Source organism: Grampus griseus (genome assembly GCF_964374135.1).
Source record: "Grampus griseus genome assembly, chromosome: 18".
Lineage (NCBI taxonomy): Eukaryota > Metazoa > Chordata > Mammalia > Artiodactyla > Delphinidae > Grampus > Grampus griseus.
Window position 1 is genome coordinate 69,006,290 of NC_139012.1, and position 17,810 is coordinate 69,024,099.

The 17,810-nt window shown below is 34.6% G+C and overlaps 1 protein-coding gene across 3 annotated transcripts in view; it reads right to left on the reverse strand.

The window, feature by feature from the left end:
- The window catches only part of NBEA (neurobeachin), a gene marked incomplete at its 5' end in the record, with an annotated part of 629,414 nt that overhangs the window by 451,800 nt on the left and 159,804 nt on the right, over positions 1-17,810 (reverse strand). For all 3 annotated transcript variants that reach the window (XM_082675501.1, XM_082675500.1, XM_082675503.1), the window contains one exon: positions 14,589-14,681. In XM_082675501.1, coding sequence (XP_082531627.1) covers positions 14,589-14,681 — 93 coding nt within the window. The remainder of the gene's footprint in view (positions 1-14,588; positions 14,682-17,810) is intronic.

The window sequence follows — 17,810 nt, forward strand, 5'->3', positions numbered from 1 at the left end:
TTATTAGCTTTATTGAGGTATAATATACACACCATAAAATCTACAAATTTTATAAGTGTACAAGCCAGTGCTTTCTTAAAGACCTTATAGAGTCATGCAATCATCACTACTATCCAGTTTTAGAACATCTTCATCACCCTAAAAAGTTCCCTTGTGCCCACCTGCAGGCAATCCCCACTTCCATCACTAGCCCCATGTGACCACCAACCTGCATTCTGGATATTTCATATAAATGGAATCATACAATATATAGTCTTTTGCATCTGGCTTTTTTCATTTAGCATAATGTTTTTAGGAACTCATTCATGTCATAGTATGCATCAGTAATTCATTTCCTTTCAATTGTGCAATAGTATTCCGTCGTATGGGCATATGATATGTCATTTATTTATTCACCAATTGGTGGAATTTGCGATAGTCTCCAGTTTTTGCCTATTATGAATAACGGTACCAAGAACATTCATGCACAAGTCTAGATGTGAACATATGATGTCATCTTTCCTGAGCAGACACCTAAATATAGAAATATCTGGTTGTATAATAAGTGCTACATTTTTTAAGAAATTAGAAAACCCTCTTGGAACGCGGCTGGAGAATCTTACATTCCCATCAGCAATGCATTAGGATTCAATAAATTGTTATGTGTTGTGGTTTTGCTTTTATTCAAATCAAATTATTTTCTATCTTTCTTTGTGATTTCTTTTTAGAGCCAGGAGTTATTTAGAAGTGTGCTATTTATCTAGAAATTTCTCAAATCTCTTTTTTGTTGATTTCTAATTTAATTTTGTTGTAGTCAAAGAACACAGTTTGTTTGACCTCAATTCTTTTAGATTTACTGAAACTTGTTTTATGTACTACAGCCCAACCTATATTATATTCTGGAGAATGTTGCAAATGAAGCTTGAAAACAATTCTGCTGTCTTTAGGTACAGTGTCCTATAAATGTCATTATATTATTCAACATGATGTTGAACAGGAGTGGTGAAAACAGGTTTTGATTAATTGTTAGTTATGCAAAGAATTATTTCTAACATTTGACCACTAAATAGGTCTGTGTTAAGTTTTGGGTAGATATATGTTATCAGGTAAAATAAATCATTTTATATTCGTGGCTTCCTAAGAATTTTTATGATGAATGCGTAATTAATTTTACAAAAAGTTTTTTGTACCCATTATTATGATTATATAGCTATTCTGTTAATAAGTAGACCATATTAAAAGATATCCTAATGTTAAAGTACTCTTACATTCAGCATAACATTTAGAATCTAGGGGAAAAAAGACAAAACATATTACTTCATTTACTGTAATATTTAGAGCTGTAAGTTGCCTCCAATACCACTTAGGCCAACTCTCAAAAGTATAAATATGCAAACATTTTAATATCTTTTGATTCTAAGTATTTTATTATCTGCACAATGATGTCATGTTATGGTTATTTAAAATATGTATATCCTCATTTTCTTTGATTTTTATCACTGGTTTCTTGTTTAATTACACTGTGGGTGAGAAATCATCTATATGATAATAATTTATTTAAATTTATGGAGTCAATTTTTATGGCCTCATTTGAATAGTTTTGTCTGTTCTTGAGGAGAACGTATATGCTAATCAAGCCAATGGATTTTTTTGGTTCAGATTTATACTTTGGGGCTTCCCTGGTGGCACAGTGGTTGAGAGTCCGCCTGCCGATGCAGGGGACGCGGGTTCGTGCCCCGGTCCGGGAAGATCCCACATGCCGCAGAGCGGCTGGGCCCGTGAGCCATGGCCGCTGAGCCTGCGCGTCCGGAGCCTGTGCTCCGCAACAGGAGAGGCCACAGCAGTGGGAGGCCCACGTACCACAACAACAACAACAACAACAACAACAACAACAACAAATATATATATATATATACACATATATATATGTTTTGTTTGTGATGGCTCTTTTAAAAACAATACGTTAAAACCTCTAAACTGTTTTAATTTATCTTTCAAATCTCAGTTTTGCTTTCGATACCTCATCTATGCTGTTGAGCATATATAAATATGACATTGTTTTACCTTCCTGGTTGAATTATACCTTTTTCATTACATGATGCCCCTCTTTAGCTTCATTAAATTTTTTCCCTTAAAGTTTAGTTTGGTCTATTTAAATATTGGTCTGCCAACTTTTTTTTTTTTTTTTGCGGTACGCAGGTCTCTCACTGTTGTGGCCTCTCCCGTAGCGGAGCACAGGCTCTGGACGCGCAGGCTCAGCGGCCATGGCTCACGGGCCCAGCCGCTCCGCGGCATGTGGGGTCCTCCCAGACCGGGTCACGAACCCGTGTCCCCTGCATCGGCAGGTGGACTGTCAACCACTGCGCCACCAGGGAAGCCCTGCCAGCTTTTATTATTCAGTTTTTAAAATATGTAATACTTTTACCTGGGTAAAAATTAATGATGACATAAAAAGATACAGAGAGGTTTCAAACCCAACTCATACCCTTTCCTCCTCATTCACACTGCCCCCTGCCCCAGTAACAAGTAAACTTTGTTTTAGTTTCTTATTTCCCTATCAGCTTCTCCCCCAACACATGCTTTTAAACAGATTTTATTTTTTAGAGTAGTTTTAGGTGCACAGCAAAATCGAGCAGAAAGTACAAAGATTACCCATATTCCCCTGGGTGGCCCCATGTATATGCCACGTATGTATGGCCTCTCCCCACTATCAACACTCTCCAACAGAGAGGTACATTTGTTACAACTGCCTATCAGCTGCACTCCTCCCCAGTTTTATTGAGATGTAATTGATATATAACAACATAGCATTAGTTTAAGATGTACAACATAATGCTTTGATACATGTATATACTGCAAAATAATTACCACAAGTTTAGTTAACGCCATCACCTTACACAGTTGCAAAAATTTTTTTTCTTGTGATGAAAACGTTTAAGATCTATTCTCTTAGCAACTCTTAAATACTATACAATATAGTATTGTTAACTATAGTCACCATGCTGTACACTTCAGCTCCAGACCTCATTTATCTTACAACTGGAAGCTTGTACCATTTGACCACATCCACTCATTTCTCCCAGTCTCTACCCTGCAGATTATGGGAAACCCCCATCTTTTCTCTGTTTCTATGAGTTTGGTTTCTACAGATTCCGCACATAAGTGAGATGATATAGTATTTGTCTTTGTCCTTGATTTATTTCATTTAGTATAGAGCCCTCAAGGTCCACCTAAGTTGTGGCATATGACAGGATTGCCTTCTTTGCTATGGCTGGATATTATTCCATTTTATATATAGAAACAGAGAAAACTACAATCTAAGTATCTACATTTTCTTTATCCATTCATCTGTCAATGAACAATTAGGTTGTTTCCATGTCCTGGCTATTTGTAAATAATGCTGTAATGAACATGGGGGTACAGAAATCTCTTTGAGATAGTGATTTCAATTCCTTCGGATATAGTCCCAGAAGTGACAATGTTGGATTATATGGTAGTTCTATTTTTAATTTTTTGAGGACTCTCCATAGTGTTTTCCATAGTGGGTGCACCAATTTATATTCATACCAACAATGAACATGGATTCCCTTTTCTTTATATCCTCACTGTTATCTCTTTTCTTTTTGATAACAGCCAATCTAACAGGTATGAGGTGATATCTCATTGTAGCTTAGACTTGCATTAGTTATGCTGAGCATGTTTTCCTGTACCTGTTGTATGTCTTCCTTGGAAAAATGTCTATTCAGATCCTCTGCCCATTTTTTAATTGGATTGCTTGTTTGCTACTAAGTTGTATGAAGTCTTTATATATTTTATATATTAATAGCTTATCAGAGAAATTATTTGCAAATATTTTCTCCCATTCAGTAGGTTGCTTTTTCATACTGTTGACTTTCCTTTGCTGTGCAGAAACTTTTTAGATTGATATAATCACTTGTTTATTTTTGCTTTTGTTGTCAAATCCAAAATATCATTGCCAAGAATGATGTCAAGGAGCTTACCCCGTTTTCAGGTGCTATGTTCAAGTCTTTAATCCATTTTGAGTTAATTTTCATCTAATATGTAAGCTAGAGTTCCAGTTTCCTTCTTTTGCATGTGGCTGTCCAGTTTTCCCAACATCATTTATTGAAGAGATTATTCTTCCTCACTGTATATCTTGGCTCCTTTGTCATAAAGTACTGGCCATATATGTGTGGGTGTACTTCTGGGCTATTTTATTCCATTGATTTATATGTCCGTTTGTATGCTAAGACCACACTGTTTTGAATACTGTAAATTTGGATCATAATCTAAAATCAGGAAGTGTGACGTCTCCAGCTTTGTTCTTTCTCAAGATTGCTTTGGCTATTCAGGGTCTTTTGTGGTTCCATACAAATTTTAGAATTATTTGTTCTATTTCTGTGAAAAATGCCATTGGCATTTTGATAGCAATTGCATTAAATATGTAGATCACTTTGGATAGTATGGACATTTTAACAATATTGTTTCTTCCTATCCATGAGCATGGTATATCTTTTCATTTGTTTGTGTCTTCTTCATTTTTTTTCACCAATGTCTTACAGTTTTCAGTATAAAGATCTTTCAACCCCCTTGGTTAAATTTATTCCTAGGTATTGATATTTTATTCTATGAAATCTTTCATTCTTTCTCTATATCCTTAACCTTCTTTCCTATTTATCATCTTTGTCTCTTGGTGATGCTTTTACATAGTTTCTTCATTTCTTCTAGTTCACCAATTCTTTCTTAATTTCTGTATAAACTGTTTAACATGCCCATGGAGCTGTTAATTTTAGTTAGTGCCTTTTCATTTCCAGAAGTTAGTTCTGATTATCTGTTTAAAAGCTGAATGGTTAGTTTCAATATGATCTTGTTTCTTAAGAATTATAACTTCTATTATGTTTGATCTTCATTTTTGACATATGAGAATCTCCCTTACTTTTGTGTACACAGCTATACATCTGAACGGAATTTTGCTATATTTTACCCAACATTTCTAAGTTCTTAGTAGTATAAAGTGTTTCAGGATATCTTGTTTTACCCATTGTTTTTCTTCTCCAATTATTCTTATTAGTCACATGTTAAGTCTCCTATGCCTTTATATAGTTTCTCATTTTATGTTTTTGGTCCATGCTTTGAGATCTTCCAGTTCACTAATTTGGGTGAATAGGGAAAAATAATGATATAAAGAGGCAGAATGTCACCTTTGGTGCTCTACTTGAATCTCAGATGCACTTTTTAAAGGTAAAATTCAAAGGTTCCATGATAGCTTCCACACTAGTTCTATTTCATTGAGTACGTAATTTGATGATTCTTATCTCCTGTCGCTGGTTGCTATGCCCCTTACTCTGAGTTGTTATCTTCCATTTTCACACTGTTGCACTTAAATCTCCCTACTATGAATTTTAAATGATGAGATCCCTGCAGGTGTTGTAAGGCAAAGATCCCTCTAAGCACACTGATCTGTAGTACAAAACTTAGCATGCTATAAGTCCTGAAGCCTACATCCTAGCACTCCAATATCCTTACACTCCCACAACTTCAGGACAGGGAAAATTCATCCCATCAATTCAGGTACCTCTTGGCATTCTGGTGGTAACTTAAATAGAAGCCAATGTTAATATTCCTTGGAAGACAGAGACAGAGGAGAGGAGAGAGAATGGGAGGCAGAGATATCTGAGATCAAAACATCTCTTAAAATTTGCTGCTTTTTAGTCTTTACCTTAGGCTGCTAACGTAATTCTTCACCTGTTTGTCATTCCCACGGGAGAGAAAAAATCCCTCACGAGTTGCCATTTTTCTCTACTGGTACCCCAACAGAACATCAAGACTCATTTGTACACACAAGAGCCAACATTTTGGCAGAAGAGAGCCAAATAGCTTGGCGTTGAGAGTAGATGAGGAGGAAGCTTTCTTTTTGAACTGCTATATCCCCAGAATCCACACCACTACTTTTAACTAACAAACAACTGGCTCTGCCAGATAAACTGGACTAATTTCAGCTAGTCCAAAAACGAAAGACACTATTAGGTTAAACAACTGTCAACATGTAACAGGCCTGTAACAAACAACTAATAGCATGTTTATTCATGTAACTACCAACAGTGCTTTTTAAATTTATTTATTTATTTATTTATTTTTGGCTGCATTGAGTCTTTGTTGGTGCAAGCAGGTTTTCTCTAGTTGCAGCGAGCAGGGGCTACTCTTCATCACTGTGCGCAGGCTTCTCATTGTGGTCGCTTCTCTTGTTGCGGAGCACGGGCTCTAGGTGTGCAGGCTTCAGTAGTTGTGGCACGTGGGCTCAGTAGTTGTGGCTCATGGATTCTAGAGTGCAGGCTCATTAGTTGTGGCACACCGGCTTAGTTGCTCCACCGCATATGGGATCTTCCCAGACCAGGGCTCGAACCTGTGTCCCCTGCACTGGCAGGCACTTAAGCACTGTGCCACCAGGGAAGCCCAACAGTGCCTTTTAGAGTGTGATTATCTTGGAGAATTCATCCAGAAGTTACGTTGTTCGAAGTTAAGACATTAAACAAACATACTTGGTTAAGAAATTTTTATTTCCACAGTAAACATTAAATAGTATGTGCTTTAAAATTTTTAGAAGCTAAAATTATTATAGCTTTAGTATGGTATAGCATTGGGCATTCTGATCATCTGTTTGAATCATTTGTTAGAATTCTGTCCTGCGAATAACTGTAATTAAGCCACCTCCATGAAGGAACAGTTTGGCTTTCTATTCAAGCATATATCAAAGGTAGGGTTTCTCAACTTTATATGTCTTTTTATTTTGGAAAATTTTAAGATTTACAGAAAAGTTGAAAAGATAGTACAGAGAGTTCCCATATATAATTCACCCAGCTTCCCCATATGTTAACATCTTACCTAATCATGGTACATATGTCAAAACTAAGAATCAACATAAGTACAATATTATTAATTAAGCTACAGACTTTATTTAGATTTTACCATGACCTTTTTTTCTGTTCAGGATCCAATCCAGAATACCACTTTACATTTAGACTTCTCTGGTTTGTAGCAGTTTCCCATCCCTTGTTTTTCATGCCTTTTAACAGTTTTGAAGAGTATTGGTTAAGTATTTTGTAGACTGTCTCTCAATCTGGGGGTGTATGATGCTTTCTCACGATTAGACTGAGGTTATTTATGTTTTAGAAGAGTATCACAGAGACGAAGTGCCCTTCTCATCATATTACATCAGGGAATACATGATATCAACATGACATATGACTGGTGATGTTAACCTTATTCAATAGTGAAAAAGAGTCAGGTTTTGCTATTCTTTGGAAGTTAGCCAGTAAGTCCATCCCTCACTCAAGGAGAGGGGATTTAAGTTCCATCTTCAGGAGGTGGGAATAGCTGCATATATTATTTATAACAGACTTCTCAATATTTGTGATAGATGTCAAGCCTATCTCCAGTTCAGCTGACAATTAAAGTGTATGGATTATCTCCCAACCTGTATCCTAGGTACTTACAGAAATTATAAACTCAGTGTTAGAAGAGACTACCCCATCCAGACTTCAGATTAGCTTCATCCATGAACCCAATTCAGATTCACTATCAAACAACTCCTCCATACACAAATGAGATGCTGACTTTGGGTGATATCTCATGTTTCAACAGTTTTAAAGATGATTCTCTTAGATTTTGTTTTTTGTTTTTTTTCCCAACAGAATAAAACATTTATTGTCTTCTGAAATGAAATGAAGCCTGTGATTTGGCTGCAATTCTGGAGGGCTTTCCTGGGCTCAAGGCATCCTCTCATTCCAAGACTCAGGCTAAAGCAGCAGCCTTTCTTTTCCATGCTGTTCTCATGGAAGAAGACAAGAATGAAAGAGGCCAAAGTAAAGGAAGTGAGCACATTCAAAGTTTCTGCTCACAAGCGGCAAATATAGTGTTTGTCCACATTCTAGTGACCCACTCCAGTCCTGTGTCCAGCATGTCAGTGGGGGAGCCTGGGAAACACTCCAAGTCAGGTGGCAAGGGCTGTTGATGAATGATCTTCATCACTTATTGTGTGGGAGGGAGCAGGTGGTGAGCGTGAATGGGAGCTAGGGCAGGACCACACGTGCAGTCTCCTCTTTCAAGGAACTGGACATTTAAAAAAGTGGAGATGGTGGGACTTCCCAGTGGTCCAGTGGTTAAGACTTCGCCTTCCAATGCAGCAGGGTGCGGGTTCAACCCCCTGGTCAGGGAGATAAGATCCCACATGCCTTGCAGCCAAAAAAACCAAAACATAAAACAGAAGCAATATTGTAACAAATTCAATAAAGACTTTAAAAATGGTCCACATCAAAATAAAATAAAATAAAATAAAGAAGTGGAGATGTGGTTAGTTGTGAGGGTGAACCATAGATCAAGTCTGAAGTTTTTTAATGGAGGAGGCTTTTCTGCATAGAAGTTGAAGACACAGAGAGAATATGGTAAAATAACTTAATTCTTTTAGCCTACATTCTTTGAGAAGTTACTTGGTGTGGCCATTTTACATTTGTCATCTTATCAGTGTTCAACAGCTTCATGAGGCAGGTACTATTATTATTTTTGTTTTACCCACGAGGAGAGTGAGGCCGATATTATATAACTTGCTTAGTCACAGAGTAAGTGGAGTTGTACTTCACCCTAGTAGATGGACTGTAGTCTTCCCTTATTACTTATTTACTATATAAAGATGGTAGAAACATGTTCTTCTCCTCCCCTTCTCCCGCCACATCCAAGAAATCCAATTCACATGTAGGTGGTACTTTGCATGTCCTGGGGTAGATGGCAAATGTTTGAGATCATTGAAAGGCACGGGGTGAGCTCATCCTGCTCACATGGACATTTTGCCCTCCTAACTGACCCCAGGTATGCTAAAAGTGTTGGGCAGCTTCACAATGAATGCACTGGGCTTTTGGTAAGGCTTTCTGCATCTCTGCTAGATGTGGTCAAAGTAACCAGAACTCCTGCCGACTGCATCCAGATGTTGCCTTTAGTCAGTCTTGGAGCTCGTCAGCTCGTCCAGATGAATGTTTCCGTTCCACCAAGGAAAAGCGTATGTTAGCAGCCAGTGCCAAGCAGGGAGAAACAGGGAGGATCCCCAAAACGAACAGTTTGAGCAGCTGCTAGGAATGTCCCCCCAAATCCCCTCCCGGGGCCAGTGAGCCATAAGCAGTGGGCTCCTCGCAGCCATCCTGGCGCGACGTCGTGGCGGTGGCCTTCTCTTAGGTTTTTAGATATATAATCTACCTATAAACAATGACACCTATTTCCTGCTACTGATTGTGTGTTTTATTTATTTCAAATCTTGAATAATAATTACTAGTAATAATTAGGTTACAGTGGAAACATCTGATTGCTATTTGAATACTGCTAGTGCTTCATTTTTATATTTGGTGTCAGCTATTTATGATACCTTATAATGAAGAAATATTCTACCTTTATCAAAACTGCACATTAAATTGTACCTCTTACATTTTCATTAACTATTTAAATTAACATATAGCAATATACTGTGACCTCTTTACATCTATTTCATCGTTTATCCTTAAAACTCAATAAGGGAAGCAGTATGATTTCACTCATTTATAGGGTTAAAAACTGAGACTCAGAGATGTTTCTAAACCACTCAGAAAACATGTGGCTAAGCTAGGATCCAAACCTAGGCAGCCCAACTTAAGCGGATGAACTACTTGTATTTTATCAACCAGTTATCTCTATTAACCATCAAGCTGTACACGCTTTCTTTTAAGTGTTATTTTTTGACTACTAAATTTAACTTCATAGTCACATTGATAGGAATCATTTGAATTGTGTAGGTAAGTAGTTAAACTAACACTAAATTTCAGTGTTAGCCTTAGTCCTTTTGCTCCATTATTGCTCCAATAAATAACTCCTCATTTTAACTAATCGGTCATTGATTTTACTTAATCCAACTCCATTAATAATATAAATACTGAAAATTCTTCCAAGAATTTTTTTTTTTTTTTTTTTTTCCTCTTCATCACAGTGCACGGGCCTCTCACTATCATGGCCTCTCTTGTTGCGGAGCACAGGCTCCAGACGCGCAGGCTCAGTAGTTGTGGTGCACGGGCTTAGTTGCTCCGTGGCATATGGGATCTTCCCGGACCAGGGCTCGAACCCTTGGCCCCTGCATTAGCAGGCGGATTCTCAACCACTGCGCCACCAGGGAAGCCCCTCTTCCAAGATTTTAAAGGTGCCTTTTATATTTATAGTTTTTAAAACAATTTTTTGTTGAAAAACTGTTTCAATATGTAACATTCACACGATTAAAATATTTACATGATCTACATCCACCTTCGTTTCTACCAACTCCCCATTAGAAGCCACTGTTCTTGATTTCTTATTTCTTATGAATTCTACTAGACTTTCTCACTGCAAATATAAGTATTATATTCTCATATTCTCTTCTTTATACAAAATAGCATCTAATACATACCCATCTATATTATTTTTATAATCTTCTAACAATATAGTTGTGATATCTGTATATATAGTTATCTCATTGGTTTTGTTTATAACTGCATAGTACTCTAATAAATGAACTATAACTTATTTATTAACAAATCCTCTATTAATAGAAATTTAAGATTTTTGTAACATTTACTATTATAAACAAAACAACAATGAATAACTCTGAACAGCCATCATTTCACGTATGTGCAAGTGATGAACTACTGGGTTAAAAAGTATATGTATTCGTAATTTTGACAGACATTTATCAAAATTAATAAATTGCACTACACGTGGGGTTATACTAATTTACGCTCCAGTTAGCAATGTGTGAGATGCTTGCTGTTCCCACAACCTTGCTAACAGAGATGGATGCTGAATTTTGATATTTCTATCCATCTAATGTGTGAAAAATGATGTCTTACTTTAGTTTTAGATTATATTTCCCTTATTACAAGTAGAAATCAGCTCTTTTCGTATGTTTATGTGCCACGTGTAATTTCCCTCTACAAGCTGTTCATTTATATCCTTGCCTATTTTTCTACTGGGTTGTCTTATCAATTTCTAGGGAAAGCTACGAAAGTTATCATGTAAAATCCTTTTGATTTACTGTTTCTACATTAATTATGAAAATTATAATTTATTTTGTACATTCATATTTTTGCCCTTTCTTGAGTTGCTTAATGGTGATGTATCCATTTCTATCATGCTTTTTAAAAATCAGATTTTTAAATGATTGTCTTCTAAATCATTAATTCCTACTTTCCTATTTATTATTTCCATTTATTGTTATTCTTTAACTTTTACATTTTAATTCTTTTTTTCTCTATTTCTTTTCTATTGGTCTACAACTATGATAATCCTCTAAGCACTTCTTTAGCTGTCTCCCACAGGTTTTCTGAAGTTGTTTTCTAAAAATTCTGCAAGTTTAGTGCCCATTTCTCTTTGACACAAAAATCGTTTAATAAATTTTAAATGTCTAGGTACAAGAAACTTTGGTTTCTGATTTTGTTCCTATTTTCTAATTTTACTGCATGTTAACAAGAGAATCTTGCCTGTTTTGTCTCTATGTTTTGGAATTTTTCTTTGATGCCTACTACACCGTGTCAAATTTTCATGCATGTTCCATGAGCACTTGAAGTTATATTCTTTATCAATATGGTACCAACTTCAAGCTACATTAATCAGATTTACCTTATTATTTAGATTACTCTTTTGCCTTTTTATGGACCGGGGTGAATTAAAATTTGTTTTAATGTTTTAAATTATTAGTGATTATTTCTCCTGTAATTTCTGTTTCATGAAAGTTTCAACTTTTAATGTTATAAAGTATCTTTGTTTATATTATTTACTGTTTTTTTGGCTTGAATTCTAATTTGTCCAATATTAAGATCATGATTCCTGCTTTTTTTTCATTTGTATTTATGTAGTATAGTTTTACTCATCCTTTTATTTTCAGTACTTTTACATTTATTTTATAGCAGATATGTTTGGTGTGAGATATGTCACATTTTGTTATGCTTCCTAAATTTTATGGATTTTTTTAAAACTTCCATTACATGTATTGTTCTCAGTTTTTTAATATTTTGTCAGCATTACAGTTTTAACTGCTTATCTTTGTAACTCTAAAGGAATAAGAAGTCCTCTATGTGTTTAGGAAGTGTATTTCCCTACTCTGAGCAAGGATAAAATCAGCATATTTACTCAAATTTTCCTCTCTCTTAAGCCATCCAATTTTATTCAGTAGGCCTGCATTTCTAATTTGTCAGCTTACATGGATATCCTTTGACTCTCTGAACTTTGTCTACTTGCCTCCTTTCCCTAGTCCTTTCTCAATTCATTAAAATGGTAGCATTTCTACCTTATTAGGCATACAAAAAGGGAATTCCAGTCTGTTACTCTAATTCAAACATTTGTCTTAGTCTTAGTTTTACTGTTAAATTAATTCAGTGTTCACCAGTAGTACTTGGCTGTAGTCTGTCCAGTCAATCCTAATTGGCTGAACTTAATCCCCCAGCAATTTTCTCAACAATTATTCTGAAAAACAGTTCCTTATATGGTTAAAAATTGTTTGGCGCCACCCTTTTTATTTAAAGGATACTTTGGCTTCTATTTCCTTCACTTGAGTATCTACATTTTCTATACTGAAAGTTGTCATAGAGAAGTCTAAGGCCAGACAATTTTTTTCCTTTAATTTGTGCACTGCTGAAAAAAGAACTTTTTTTTTACTTATATTTAAATCCAATAGTATACTTTCATACTGACCATTTCAGGAAAATTTTTCCTGGTACACAAGTATGCCCTTTTAATACTGATGGCAAAATCTATATTAGGACCTCAATGAATTATAGCTTTAAATATTTGTTTAGTTACATTGTCTGCTTTTCTTATTTGGAAACTCCATTTATGCCATTTTTGGAATTTCTGTGCCTTCTGTATCAATCATTTTCTCTTTAATCCTTCTGAACACTCATATATTCATCCACACACATTATTTGCTTTGTTTTCATTTTTATCTTCTGTGTATCTTACTATGTTATCCACAGAGTTTCTCTTCCTTGAGTGTCTTCCAATTCCATTTTTGTGTGATAGTTTTTTCCACCAATTTTTTCCAAAATTTTCTTAGCTCATGATTCAACATTTCAGTGATATTCTACCAGTTCTTTCAACTTCTTGAAATTCTGTTTAGTAGCTGCCCTTTCTCAGAAGCAATTCATTTATTTCTTACTTTTTTAACTTATGGTAAAGTTTTTAATCAAACTTATTGTGTACTCCATAGCAGTATTTTCCAGTGACTGTTCTTCATGTACTGGTTAGTTTTGTTTATCTTTCCACATTTCTATATTTTAAAATGTGTTTTCTTGACAATTTTTAAGAAGTTGCATATAGGGTTAGAATCCTTTATTAATTATTCCCAATTTCCTTTACTTAACCAAAGTTAAATGAGTGATCATTATCTCTTCTTGTTAATGGTGCATATGCTCTCACTCGCAGTATTCTATCACCTAGTATACTCATAGTTCCTCAGATGCACATTACTCTTTTCTACAATCCTGGTTTTGTTGAACTACTCTCTCTCTCTCTCTCTCTCTCTCTCTCTCTCTATATATATATATATATATATATATAATATTTCTGTTCTCTCTTACTTAACCACTGATTTGGTACCAAAATGAAAATAATATCTACTCTTCTAGACTATTTAGCATGTTAGAGGTGTTTTACCTGAATGTTGTGCAGTTTTCATCAGTGTTACCGATAAACTCTTAGTAAATCAAAATACAAAAAAAATTAGCAATTCTAAAGTTCTGAGAGGAACCCCACCTATCATTACGGCAGTACTACTTTCCTGGGCTCATTTGTATAGAAAATGGATTTATACAAGACTATTCATGCACAGGACAACACAGTATGGAAAACATTCATTATATCAGCAGGTGATTTTTAAAACCATCTAAATTCTGGACTTTGGGTGAAAAAAGAGATATTATAGGATCTTCAAATCACAATAAGCCTCAACGTTAGAAAAGAATACAGACAGACATTAAATACTGACTTAGCATGTGAGCAAAAGAGTAGGTCTCAGGAAGACCTCAATTTCCCTGTGTCAAGCAAGTTTTCTTTGAAATCATATCCCTATGTGTTTTATTTTATTTGATGAAATATTTTATTATATCCTTAAAAGAACAATATTTTCTTTCCAGTAGGCCAACAGGAATAAACCATATTACTTAAATGTGATTTTGTTCTATAAACTACTATTAAAAACCATTCTTTCTGGGGTTTCCCTGGTGGCGCAGTGGTTGAGAGTCCACCTGCCAATGCAGGAGACACGGGTTCGTGCCCCGGTCCGGGAAGATCCCACATGCCGCAGAGCGGCTGGGCCCGTGAGCCATGGCCGCTGAGACTGCGCGTCCGGAGCTTGTGCTCCACAAAGGGAAAGGCCACAACAGTGAGAGGCCCGCGTACAGCAAAAAAAAAAAAAAAACATTCTTTCATAAAATATTTTTACAACTTTTACCACAAGAAGTTATTATTTTCCATTATAAGATCATTCCAGTCAAATTCATGTGTTACAAACCTAGTAGAAATACAGTTTCAGTAGATATTTCTACAATTCATTGTGAAAAACATCAACTTACTTGTGACCTAAATGCTTCAGAAAGTATCCCAGAACCTTCAGAGCTTGAACCCAAATACTTTCACTTTTAGAGGCCAATAATTTGTAGATTACCCTAAAATATATAGAAATAAATGATATTTTGAGCACTTACGAATATTAAAAATATAAGCACTGTATACTTTACAAATAAACTATAAATATATAAAACATAAAAGACCTCTCAGGTTTTTAAATTCTTTGAAAAAGTTGGAAATAAGCACATTAATTTTCTTTAAATTTGGATTTCAAATACATCCTCAAAAGAACAGTGTGATTGGTCGTTCATAAGTATTTCCTCCCAGCACACTAAACAACATTTTCAAGTTTAAGATCCATGCTTAGTTAAGCCACATTTCCTCTTCTATTTGAGTTTCCCCTGACATTCGTACTTAATGACCTTTTTTCTTGGTTATGGCTAAACGGACCATGGGTACCTACCTGCCAAATTATTTTTCTTTTCTGAGAATTTGGAATGAGTTCTGAGAAACAATATCTAGTCTTTGTTGGGCTCTTGAATTAGGAAATGATTTAAAAGAGAAACTATAGGACAGCCTTGTTTTGTTCACAAAGGTGAGTCTATATACAGAAGGAATAAAGCAGCTATACAGGAAGTCGCAGAAGAAGCAAACTTGTTTCTTCATAGATTTCCAATTCTTGGTTCCTACCCTAATGTGTTTCTACAATAAACTAACACATGACCTAACTTACACAGTCACTTCAAATCCTATATAACAGCAGGGATATATTCATTATAATACTTATATGTACTTCAAAATTTTTATCTCATTTTTTTCAAAAAATAAAAACAAATATTTTTTCTATAAGGTAGAAGGGGGCAATAATAACTGCATTCTTTTGCAACTAATTCTACAATTTAAGAAGGTTCTGAGGGTGGCTGTGGTGACTCTATAAAATTAGGGTGTGCTTTATTCTATTAAATATCTTTGTAAAACTTAAAATGCCATTTTATATTTTGAAGTGAAGTAATATAGTCTGAACACAAAAACAGGTAAGAGAAGATGCAGTATGATTTTCCTTTCATTTCAGTGACATTAACAGAGGGGAACAAATAACTGAAAGTTAATGACATCTATTTTATTTAAAGTAACTTAGACTTTAAAAAATAAAATAATACATTGTTGATAATACTTTTTAAAAATTATACTACTGAAGAATACATTATGAGAAGAAGTAAACTCTACAGTGATTATTTCCTTCAGAAGATAGTTTTTTGCAAAACCCTCAAGTTCTTAAATGAATCTAAATTTACAATGAAATATATTTTCAGAACTTTTAAGGACCAACAACAGTAATGAAAAAAAGACAAATATGACAATAGAAAAATTATACATGTCAAAGAAATATTCAGGAAATCATAACAAAGAACATTCAACAGCAAAAATAATCTTGAAAACCAAAGCAAAACCGCACAGCATAAAAATATGACTATACTCAGATATGTAATCAGAAACTCCCACAGAATTCCTAATCTCTAGGAATAACTGAGTTAAAGGAGTAAAAAGGTATAAGATCCACCTTAGATCAACAGAAATTATGATTTAATATTTGAAATATGAAATCATCTAAGGCCATCAGACATCTGTGCTACATAGGATTTTTTTCACAAGACACGTATTTCTTACAAAAACCAAGATAAAGTATGAAAAGGAAATTTACTGACAAACCAATTAATGACTGTTTACTTACAATATAATAATACAGGTGAATCCTAATTCATTTGCCCCAGCTTACTATATTCAGCCAGAAAATGATCTAAACTATGTGAAAAAAGAAATTATTCTTTTCTCTAAAGATTTTCAGATATAAAAATATTACATTTTTTTATGTTCAGGTCAGTATCACCACAAGGTCTTCCTTAAGTCCAGTTAAAATATTATCAGAATTAAATTAAGTTCATTCTTTGTGTTCATTTCTTAGCATGCTTGAATTATAATTAATCAAAAATTTCCCCATACATAACTGTCACCCTTTAGTACCTATTTTCTAGGATACAGAATTTAAAATTTTGTATCTAATAAGCCTATTTTTTCCATATTCTAAACCAGAGCCTACATCCTCTACATTCTTTTTAAGTGGAAAAACTAAAGTAGCACATTCTCCATGTTTGTGATTATTTTGAACACACTGGTAACAATGTGACATGTTCAGCTGGTGTCAACCATGAGCAACAAGGCCTTTGTACTTATTGTGCTCAATCAATCTTTTCATGTTATACAGTTAAGATACTATTTCAGTCCTCTAAAGAGCTTACCAAATAGCACTCTCTCGTAAGATAATTATTTCCAGTGTGTCAAAGGAAAGCAGGATTCTATTTTTGCATTTCACCATATTAACCAATCAAAGGTTGGTATCATTCATAAGGGTAATGAGTATATTTTTAATTGATTTCTTAATTAATCAGTTAATATAATGAAAGAAGCAGGTACTAGGATCTAAGTTCAAGGATACTAAGTGTTCAATCTAAATATAATTTAAGGAGAATGAGTGTAATTGTTTGTATTATATTATTAGGTTAGCCATATGAAGTTGCCTTTATTTGGTAAAGTCACTTAAGTTTCAGCAATTTCATACAGTTCAACCTCACAATAAAATATATTTGTAGTTGTTAATAATTAAATGTACAATCTTCTTATTTAAATAGGTTAGCAACCCAATGGGTTGTAAACTCAAAGGTAAGAGTGGTGTCACAAGTTAGATATCCACATAGAAATAAAGTGATTGCTTCTCTGATTTGAAAAGAAAGTCCTTCAAGACTAGAAAGTTGTTATTTGCTGATATAAATGGCCAAGTAAAAGAAGCACTAATAAAGTCCCTTGACATTTACTAATATATTATTTCCAAACTCTTTTTATAACCTGTGGAAGTTCACTCAGGTACACATGGCATAACCTAGATTTCTTATTTATTCAAATAACTCAGATTCCAGAAAAATAATAAGGGAGACTCCTTAAGGGGCTAGGTTTTAGGTTTAAGTTAATAAGAATACTAACCAAGAAACTATGTTTTACTTATCTACACAATTACTTTACAATCACCATAAGTAAAGTTAGTTTTCAAATTTGGCTTCTTGTTCCAAAATATTTCATCTCCATCATTCCCATCATACTGCCACTGTCCTAGCTCATCATCTCTAACACTGATGAATAAAATAATCTCTCTACTGATCTTGCTACATCAGTTT